At 39.5% G+C, this 10,887-nt stretch overlaps 1 protein-coding gene across 1 annotated transcript; it reads left to right on the forward strand.

The window, feature by feature from the left end:
- Positions 1 to 918: 918 nt before the first annotated feature.
- On the forward strand, positions 919 to 6,594 carry LOC138150738 (keratin, type I cytoskeletal 24-like). Its single transcript, XM_069074182.1, has 8 exons — positions 919 to 1,452; positions 2,527 to 2,609; positions 3,284 to 3,440; positions 3,974 to 4,135; positions 4,235 to 4,360; positions 5,298 to 5,515; positions 6,065 to 6,138; positions 6,288 to 6,594. Exons 1-8 carry the CDS (start codon positions 919 to 921, stop codon positions 6,389 to 6,391), a joined length of 1,458 nt encoding a protein of 485 aa, XP_068930283.1. The 3' UTR covers positions 6,392 to 6,594.
- Positions 6,595 to 10,887: the final 4,293 nt, after the last annotated feature.

Raw genomic sequence — 10,887 nt, forward strand, 5'->3', positions numbered from 1 at the left:
TGAAATGACAAGATATAGGAGGGAAAGCAGGACAACAATCCCTCTGAATAAAAACTGACAATTGTAATTGCATAGAAAGGAGAGAACAGGAAGAAAAAGGAAAAAAAAATGCTTATGGATAAACCAAAGCAGATGAAATGTTCTTTTGGGAGGTGAGTAAGGACAATCAAAGAAAGATGCCAAGATCAAGGCTCCGAAAGGGTCCATTCACCTCAACCCACTCTCTACATCTTGCTATAATGATTGAAACCATCAAATAGAATAGACATCTTCCATAAATGACTTCACCTGACCTAACAGTCTTTGCTTTTAAAGCTAGTCCATAAATTTGCAAAGTCAGGTTTACATTTCCTTTTTCAAGGAGAGTTTCATTTCATTTGTGCCCCCAAATGAAAAAAGGGTAGGCATATGATGCTACTTCTAATTATCACTGGATTAAAAAAAAAGAATCTGCCTGAGGACTCACTACTAAGTGCAGTAAATTGGATTCTGACTAATTCTGACACCGTGTATAATTGTTTTGCCTGAGTGGCACAGGAGAAATGGGAGGCTTCAGTGCTCTAAAGCCCACTTGAATAGTTCATAAAACTAGGAAATGTGTGACAATACAGTTCAGATAAATAGAAGGTAGGGAGGAAAAGTGGAGAAATAACAGCTTGTGGGATGCTCACAAGCTGAAGTATAATAATGATGCTAATTTTTCCCCACCCTTGCTAATTTTTTTTCAGTATCAATTGACCCAGTAGGGTGAGGTTAATTATGAGAAATTCATCCACTGGGGATTAAGGGGTAAAAGGACAGGGATGGAATTGAAAGAAGCAAAGAAACACCCAAAATCTCTGTATATAAGGATGTCCTGATCAGGGCAGTCTTCACTCCCATTTCTCACTCCTGGAACAAGGCTGACCAGAATACATTATGTCTTGCCTCTTGAGAGCTTCTTCCCAGGCTGGAGGTAGTGGTTGTGGCAAAGTGTGCAGCAGTGGAAGCAGCTTCAGCAGTAGTAGCAGATGTCACCTGGGGAGTGGCTCTGCTCGGGGCTTCGGAGGCTCCAGCAGCTGTGGAATGAGTGGAGGTTTTGGCAGTGGCAGGGGCTTCGGAGGTGGGTTCAGTAGCAGCTCCCTAATGGGAGGCCATGGAAGTGGCTCAGGCTCCAGCACTAGCTTTGGTGGAGGCTTTTACAATTACTGTGCTGGTGTTGTGAGCAGTGGCTCTGCTGCCAGTTTTGGTGCCAGTGATGGGGGCCTTTTCTCTGGAAGTGAGAAGCAAACCATGCAGAGTCTCAATGACCGCCTGGCTAGCTACCTGAACAAAGTCCATGCTCTGGAGGAGGCCAACACTGATCTGGAGAACAAAATCAAAGAATGGTATGATAAATCTGGGACTGAAGATGCTGAGTCCAAGAAAGACTATGACAAGTATTACCAAATAATTGAAGATCTAAGAAACCAGGTAAAGTGATATAATCTCAATATCTTCTTTTTCTATGCCATAAAAATTGCAAAAGTAATAGATTTATTCATGTTTGCTATAATAATATTTTGTACAAAGGGTAGCATGACCTTGAGGTCAGGAAAATTTGATCTCAAGTCCTGTCTTTAACAAATAATAAGAATGAACATTTTTTATAGCACTCTAAGATTTACAAAACCTATTATAAATATCTGAGTTTATCCTCACAACTATGAGAGATAGAAGGCAAGCAGAGGTTAAGTTACTTGCCTACAGTCACATCTGAGGCAAGATTTGAATTCAGGTCTTCTTGACTCCAGGCCCAGGGCTCTATCCACTGCACTATCTAGCTATATGATATTAGGTACTCTGCTTAACCTCTCAGCATCCCATGCAACAATCTTAAACCTTCTTATAGATAGGTCACTAACTTGCTTAGATAGAGAAAGTTTCCATAGAGATAGCTCCCCAACATCAGTGAAATCATAGATATGGACTCCAAAAAAGGCTTCCTACAAAATTAAAATGTGAAAATTTATTATGTGAAAATTGCTATACATTAGTTATATATAACATAACATAATAATGACATTAATGGTATAATGTAGTAATATAATGCGAGATGAAAATATGTTATACATGTGAAAATTGTTATTTGTGCTACATTCCTATATTCATCTTCCTGGACCTGGAGTCAGGAGTCACATAATCCTTTGTGTTTTACTGATTGTGTGACCTTGGGCAAATCTCATAATCTCTGAACCTCAGATTCCTCACCTTCAGAACAGGGATAATACAAAAAAAAATCCCTGTAGGACCTACTTCATAGGGTTGTCATGAGGCTCAAAAAAGATGATACATGTTCATTGCTTTGCATCTTTTGAAGTACTGCAGAAATTTCAATTTCATTATCTAAAATATCAAAAATACAGATATTGACTTAAAAAAGTTTTTTTTTACATTTCAGGAAAGTATTTCTTAACTAAGGCTACCTTAATAAACTAACACCAGGGAGCTATGTGGTATCCTAAAATATGTAGCTTTATTTTTCCCTCGTTATTGAAAATTTTCTAGATCATTGCAGCCACCATTGACAACGCCAAGATCATCACACCAATTGACAATGCTAGGCTGGCTGCTGAAGACTTTAGAATGAAGTGAGTTTGTTTTTAATTATTATTTCTAATAGCAGTTTTTTAAAACTAGTAAAATAATTATTTTTCATATGCCAAGGACTAGAGAATTCTAGTGAAAAGTCAGAGGAAGGATGATGTAGCAAAAAGAACATAGACTTGGCATCAGTTTCTTCATCTCCAAAATAAGAGGGAAAATTCTATGTGACTTCTAATGTCTTTTCTGACTCTAAAACCAATAGCATCTAATTAATTGGTCACATAAATATAGACAACACTATATAAGAAGAAATTGCTAAAGAATTGAAATGTATATTCTATTAAAGACATTCTAAAATTATACCATCTTTTTTAACTTTATTATGCATCAGTGCATAAGGTGGGAAATAAGAAGATGATGAGTTTGATACTCCTCTGAGTAAACTATGAGGTTGATAAGGTAGCATGGGAAGAGTCAGAAGACCTGTGTTCAAATCCTCCTTCTGAACATGCTAACCATCGTGTGACCTTGGACAAATTATTTAACTTCCCTTGCCCTCAGATTGCTCATCTGAAAAATGAGAGGGTTGGACTAGATTGCTTTTGAGATCCCTTCCACCCCTAGAGTAATAGTAATCCTATGAATACTTTGTAGATGAAATTGAAAGCTTTCAAAATAATTCAACTAACTGAAAATCACATTCTGCACACTTTTAAAGGTATGAAAATGAACTTTGCGTACGTCAGTCTGTGGAAGCAGATATAAATGGCCTTCACAAAGTGCTTGATGAATTGAACATGACCACATCAGATCTGAAAATGCAGTATGAAAGCTTGAATGAGGAGCTGGTTTATCTCAAGAAGAATCATGAAGAGGTAGTGAGAGAGTTGGAAATAACACGGGACAACCACTGGAATCCCAGGAAGCTTGGTCCTTCCCCCAACCCCATAGTTGCTCCCTTCCTCAGGCATCAGGCCACTGCAACCAAAGGTCTCATTCTGCCTAGGTAACCTTCCCACTGACCTAAACAGACTGCCTCCCTCACTCCCACCTCCCTCACTCCCACCATGAGCCTCCTAGCCTAGGGAGTCAAACCTCACGGGACCCCTAGGATCTTCTGGGCGCATCAGCAACGAAGGTAGCTTGCTGCTAGGTGCTCTAGACTCTGTTGTTGCCACACTTCTGCCCATCATCATCTGAGTAAACTTTACCATAACCTTCCCCCTGTCACCATCCTGCTCTGCCCTCCTTCAAAGTTCACTCCAATCTATCCAGATCCTTCCTGCTGTCATCTGTGGGCCTCCATGACACTCCCTCTCCTCCCCAATATGTCTAGTAGTTGACACACAGATTTCTTCTCCATGCCAGCATCACTATTACAGTGGCCTTTGCTTTTTCCCCTTGCCAGGAAATGAGTAGCACACAGGGAATGAATCATGGGGATGTCAACGTGGAGATGAATGCTGCTCCAGGAACAGATCTGACAAAGCTGCTGAACAACATGAGGGCCCAGTATGAGGAGCTGGCTGAGCAGAACCGTAGAGAGGCGGAAGAGCAGTTCCGCAAGCAGGTAAGTCAGCAGTGACTGAGCTATCAGAGAGCAAAGACTGGAGACGGGCAATTCACACATCCTTTGTTCCATGCTCTCTTGCTTCCCATGTGTCTGTAGAGTGCATCCTTGCAAGCACAGATCTCCACTGATGTGGGAGCAACTGACTCAGCCAAGAGTGAGATGTTGGAACTGAAGCGAACTCTTCAGAGCCTGGAGATCGAGTTTCAGTCGCTAATGACCATGGTAGGTGAATGCCAGACCTGACTTTAACCTTCTTGAAATTGCTTTCCATACATTTCTGTTATTCTGCTGGTAAAGAGATAAAATGCAAAGGTAATCTGTAGCTAAATATATAGAAGCTGTATCTTCTTTTAATTCTGCTGCTAAGTGGCTCATCATTTTTGACACAGACCCTAGTGAAAGAGACCATGGGGATGAGCTAGCAGCTTCTGGCTGCACATATACTTATAAAGGATTCAGGGTAAAAGTCCATTCCCAGACATGCTCTATAAGGCAGACACCACAGTCGCCAATCCAGCAGTCAAAGGGGCTTCTTTTATTACTCCCATTGTATGAGCATTAGTGAGCAGCATTAGAAGAGGGAGTTTCTCCATTGGGAATTTCCTTTGCCAATAAAATATGTGTGTGTGTGTGTATGTGTGTGTGTGTGTGTGTGTGTGTGTGTGTGTGTGTGTGTGTGTGTAGTTTTAAGGTTTACATAATGCTTCCATACAGGAGTCCTGTGAAGTTTTCCTTAAATATGAGCAAAATTCATACCGGTGCTAGGAGACAGAGAGGAGGGCACTTCAGGACTAAAGCTTATACCACTTGGTTTTCATGACCCATTATAAAAGAATTTTGGTTTAGTGGTCAGAGTTCTAGACTTGGGGTCTAGAAGATCTGGGTTTAAGTCCTGCCCAAAAGAAAACTGCCCTCAGTTCCCCTAAATTAAGGATTGGACTAAAAGTCTCTAAGGCTTTCTTACAGATCTAAATCTCCAATGAAATCATAGGTCCTTATGGATAGCTTGCCTTGTGTTGGATGCAGTGTATTGAGGTATCAAGGAGATACTTTTCACCACTGAGACATAATATATATTTTCAATGTCTATAAACATTTTTCCTACATTTGCAATGATTTCATTTTGACATTTTGTGTGTGTGCATGCACATGTTTGTAGCAAGACTCCCTGGAAGGCACCCTTGCAGACACCGAAGCAAGCTATGTGGCCCGGCTTTCTGAAATGCAACTTCAGATCAGCAGCCTGGAGGAACAAATCTGCCAGATCAGAGGAGAGGTGGATTGTCAGAACACAGAATATGAACAGCTGTTGAACATCAAGACCCGCCTGGAGATGGAGATTGAGACTTACCGCAGCCTGCTTGATGGAGAGGGAAGGTGAGTTAAAAGTGAAATTCAGCACTATCAATCACTCAGTTTCATGATGTTTCTGGCCCCTGAAACTAAATATCTATAGTAGGGTGAAATAAGGCATCCCCTAGAAGGAATACACACAGTCTAATTAAATAATCAACCAATCCACAAGCATTTTTAAGCATCTACTATGTACTAGGCACTATGTTCGTAAGGAAGTTATATCAGCTTCCTCCCATATCTTTGATAAGAATACAACAAGCTATACCACATGCCTGGAAAGCAATCTCTTCTTACCTCCACTTCTTACAATCCTTATCTTCAAGATTCAATGCATGTGCCAACTTTTATATGAAATCTTTCCAGGTCATGATTTTTTCAGAATTTTCTCTCAGCTCAAATTATCTTGCATGTATTTATCAGTGGAAATGATATCTCTCCCCAATAAAATCTAAGCTCTTCAAGGACAAAAATTCCTGAGATTGCCCCCTCCCTGGAATCCAGCACCAAGTTCTTGCTGTTATTTAACTAAATAACTGGTGATAATACTTTCTCTAAATGGTTCTTTTCCAGTAGTTCTAGAGGCAAGAGAGAAGTATCAAGAGGTCTACAATCTGTTGACTCAGACATGGACCAATGGAAGGAAGGTAAAGTGTCTTTTTTCCCAGTTTCCTTTCTGTGCATCAATCATGAGTAAAGCACTCATCTATTCTAACCAAAACCTATTTAAAACATAATTAGGAAGCATAAGTCTTTTAACTTTCATCTATTCCAATTCTTGCTGCTTTTTTTTAAGAGTCAAACAAAATCAGAGTGACCAGGATGAGGAAAGAAGACTCCACTAGTAGCCAAGGGGTGTCATCTCAAGCCAATTACAGTTCTGGAATGAAAATTAAATAAGCAGATGCTCAGACGGCCAGAGAATGAAATGACGAGTCCTCCTGGAGCTTTGAAACAGTCTGAGCAGCCTACGAGAAATCAGCTCTTTCAGGCCCTATCTGCTTTCCTTTTGGCTTTCTATTGCCAAGTGCAAACTTGCAAAATGTGTTTCACTTCTTAGCCATGCTGTCAGTCAATAAACTTTCCTCCTGTTGCAGATCAAACAGATTGGGTCTTAGTATTTTGTGGTATTTCAAACACTCAAACTTACTGTTGCATATGAATATGTCCCAAAAAAAATGCTCCCAAAAAACTTTTTTTATTATGAAAAATCTGGATGTAGCCTCCTCTTCTATGTTGGTAGGGCTTATTTTTCTTCACATAAATTAAGGACTTAAAAGGCAGTTTTCACTGACAATATGCTAAGGACCCATTCTAAAAGGTCTGCCAAAAAAAAAACAGAAATTTTGGTCACTCACTTTCAATCAATTCATTTTGGGCATGGGTTTTTTTTTGTCTTTTCTATTAATTTTTTTTATTAACAGACATTTATACCACCATCCCCCATAGAAGAAAAGAAAAAATGAGCAAAACAAATTCCTACATTGGCCACTTTTTTTAAAATGTATATCATCCTGCAAATTTAGCTCATTACCTCTCTGTCAGGAGGTAAGCAGTATGCTTCATCATCAGTCCTCTGGAACACTAGCCAATCACTGCATTGCTCAGAGTTCTTAAATCTTTCATGGGCTCTGGATTTGGGGTCAAAGGACCCAAGTTTGATGCCTGGATCTCTCACTGACTATCTGTGTGACTTGGCTAAGTCACTTAATATTAAGGGACCTCAGTTTCTTCATCTATAAACTGAGAAGATTGTGCTAGAAAGTCTCTAAATCTATGGTTCAATTGTCCTATGATCATATTAAATACAAGGCACTATCCTGGGTGTTGAAAATACAAAGACAAATTTTAAGAGTTTCTGTCCTCCAGGAGCCTACATTTTACTGAAGATCCAAAGCTTTATCCATAACAGTTTTCACAGTGTGGTACATGGACCTATGGGGTCCCCAAAAACCTTTCAGGGGTTCCACAAAGTCAAAACTATTTTCACAATAGTATTAAGATATTATTTGTCTTTCTCACTATCATTCATTCATTGATAGTGTTTCAGATTCCACATTGCAACTGTCCTTTAAGAAGGACAAGCTTTGGTATAGTCACCAAAGAAGAATGGCCACAATTATCTGAAAAAGCTTTTAAAGTACTCCTACTTCTTCCAGTGACATTTCTGTGTGGGTCTGGATTTCTTTCTTATGCTTCGATCAGAAAAAAAAAAATAACAACAGATTGAAAGCAGAAGCAAATAGAAGAACCCAACTTTCTTTTATTAAATGAGATATTTAAGAGATTTTTAAAAATATGTAAAATTATTCCATTCTTCTCAATAATTTTTCTCACTTAATAAAAAATAGATACTTTTCATAGGGCAGATAGGTAGTACACTGAATAGAGTACCAGGCTTGGAGTCAGGAAGAACCAAGTTCAAATATGGTTTCAGACACTTACTAGTTGTGGGACCCTGGGCAAGACACTGAACTCTGTTTGCCTCAGTTTTCTCATCTGTCAAATGAGCTAAAGAAAGAAATGGCAAACCACTCTGGTATCTTTACCAAGAAAACCCCAAATGGGGTCACAAAGAGTTGAACATGATTGAAAACAACTAACCAACAACAATCTTCATAATTGTTTATGTCTATATGTAATTATTATTGTATGTATTACAATGTATTATTAGTCTTTAATTAATGTTTTACATTTTAAAAAAATTTACATCTAATCTTTTCATTTCTAATATGGCAAATATTGATAGGTATAAGCCACATGCCATATGTTGTTGTTCAGTCATACCCAACTCTTTGTGACCCCATTTGAATTTTTCTTGGCAAAGATACTGGAGTGGTTTACCATTCCTTCTCCGGTTCTTTTGACAGATGAGGAAGTTGAGGTGAATGGGATTAAGTGACTTGTCAAGGTCACACAGATAGTGTCTGAGGCCACACTGGAACTTAAGATGAGACTTCCTTTCTCCTGGTCCGATACTCTATCTACTGCACTATCTACCTGCCCCATAAACCATATAAACAAAAGATATTTGGGGTCTATTCTAAAATATATTTAAGAGTGTAACATTGTCCTGAGACCAAAGGCCATCTAGGCGCTATTGTGTTCCCAGTATTATAGACACACAAAAGCACTAGGACACAATGCATGCTCCCAGGAAGCTTAATCTGGTGTAGGAGAGAAAGACAACAGCGACGAAATACTTGGAAAACACTGTTAAACAGTGGTTCACTGACTGCAGGTATAGTAATTGTGTGGAGAAGTGAGAAATCCATACAGGATGAGGCAGTCAGGAAAAAAAAAGCTTCAGAGAGAAAGCAACATGCTTCTGGTACTTACCACTTGTGTGACCTTGGGCTACTTATCTTCGTCTTCCTCAGTTCTTCATCTCTGAAATGAGGAGATAAGGTGACTAGATAATCTCTGAGGTCTCTTCCAGCTCCAGAACCAAGTGATCCTATGAATTGTGTCTTTAAAAATCATACCAGATCATAGCTTTGGAGATGGAAGGGACCTTGGAGGTCATCCAGTCCAGTTCCCCCATCATTTTTTCAGAGGAGGAGACTAAGATCTGGAAAGGTTAACAGGCTAGTTCAAAGTTATATAGTAAGTAGAAGAGTCACAATTTGAACCCAGGTCCTCTAGATACCAAAACCAGCATATTTCCACTGTACCACACTGCCAAGAGTATTGTTATTGTTCATTTATTTAGTCATGTCCAATTCTTCATGACCCCATGGACCACAGCATGCCAGCCCCCTCTGTTACCCACTGTCTCCTGAAGTCTGTTCAAGCTCATATTCATTACTTCCATGACACCATCATCCTCTGCTGTCTTTTGCTTTTAATCTTCCCTAGCACTATAGTCTTTTCCAATGAATCCTGTCATCTTGTTATGTGGTCAAAGTACTTAAGTTTCAGTTTTAGCATTTGTCCTTCCAATGAATAGTCAGAGCTAATTTCTTTAAGTATTGATTGATTTGACCTCCTTGCTGTCCAAGGGACTCTCAGAAGTTTTCTCCTGCACCACAATTCAAAGATTCTACTGTTCCCAGCTTTCCAACTCTCACAGCCATACATTACTATTGGGAAAACCATAGCTTTGACCATACAGACTTTGGTCAGCAAGGTGATATCTCTGCTTTTTAGTATACAGACCAGATTTTCCAAGAGGGTAGGGGTTCTTAACCTAGGATCCATGAAACAAGGCATCCATGGATAGATTTGAGGGGGTCCATGAACATGCATGGGAAAACTGTATCTTTCAAAATAATTGGTTTCTAATCATAAGTACTTCATTTTATGCATTCACAAACATTAGCCTGAGAAGAGGTCCGTAAACTTCACCACAGTGCCAAATGGGTTCATGACACAAACCAAAACCACTAAGTATCCCTATTCTCGGGGGAAGAAAGGTAAAAGAACATTTTAGTCAGGTAAAAAGCAGTAATTGGCATTAGAATAAGCCTAATAATAACAGCCAAATGGTAGTTTCAAAAGTTTGCAAAGGGTTATATTTCCACATAGTATCTCTTCGGAGTTAAATAAGGTGAATGATACTTTTCCCTTGGTGAAAATACCTGGGCTGTATATTTTTTTCCAAAGGTGCTGCCCTCCCCACTGTAATGTAACACCAAGGAAAGGCAACTTCCCAAGGTTCAAAATACCAGCATAGGTGCCCTCCATTTTATTCAGTGACAAACCAAGAACAGAGAAGATCAAAACATGACATCATTCAAAATACAGAATTTACTAAGTGTGATTAAATAATCTCCAAGTACTACCCCACCCCAGGACCTTCCAATCATTCAATCAATTACAAAGCCCCTGTTCTAAATACTTCTCCACCCCTAGGCTATACCTTCATTTAGTCCACCACAAAGTCCCTCTTCTCAAATGGAGATTAGTTTCCAAACATAAGTAAAGTACATTCATTTGTTCAACCACAGAACACAAAAAGGTCAAAAGTTCCCCACCCCTGGATCACAATTGAATCTACCCCAGAGTTACATCAAGTTTAAGCACAGCACTTAATACCCAAATGGAGGTCTTTTCTTCATCTTGACACGAGGCAAGTTCTCAGCAATCTTAGTTCCTGGGGAGACAAGGCTTAGCAAGGCCACAAGATACATTGCCAGTCCCTTCATTAATTCATCCTCTGTCTGTAGAACAGTCCTAGAACCCCTGAAAACATTAGCAAAACCCTCTCTTAGGATTTCTGTAAATATACAACAAGAAAATCCTTCTTCAGGGCTTCTGAACCAACAGAAAGGTTCCCAGACCCCTGCAACAGCACCGTCCTTCACCAGTGGACAGCATTCACTCTGTCTGCAGGACAGTCTCCAGACCCCTGCAACAACAGCACTGTCCTTCACCAGAGGACAGTATTCACTCTC

Source organism: Petaurus breviceps, unplaced genomic scaffold, assembly GCF_028583685.1.
Source record: "Petaurus breviceps papuanus isolate PSGF00001 unplaced genomic scaffold, PetGlider_PUasm1.0 90887, whole genome shotgun sequence".
In the NCBI taxonomy this organism is placed as follows: domain Eukaryota; kingdom Metazoa; phylum Chordata; class Mammalia; order Diprotodontia; family Petauridae; genus Petaurus; species Petaurus breviceps.

What these genes read in the sequence shown, in the direction of transcription:
- LOC138150738 (XM_069074182.1), top strand. Translation starts at nt 919, where the DNA reads ATGTCTTGCCTCTTGAGAGCTTCTTCCCAGGCTGGAGGTAGTGGTTGT. An exon ending in AAGAGCAGTTCCGCAAGCAG is followed by an intron (nt 4,136 to 4,234) that starts GTAAGTCAGCAG and finishes ATGTGTCTGTAG; the next exon opens with AGTGCATCCTTGCAAGCACA. An exon ending in TTCAGTCGCTAATGACCATG is followed by an intron (nt 4,361 to 5,297) that starts GTAGGTGAATGC and finishes ACATGTTTGTAG; the next exon opens with CAAGACTCCCTGGAAGGCAC.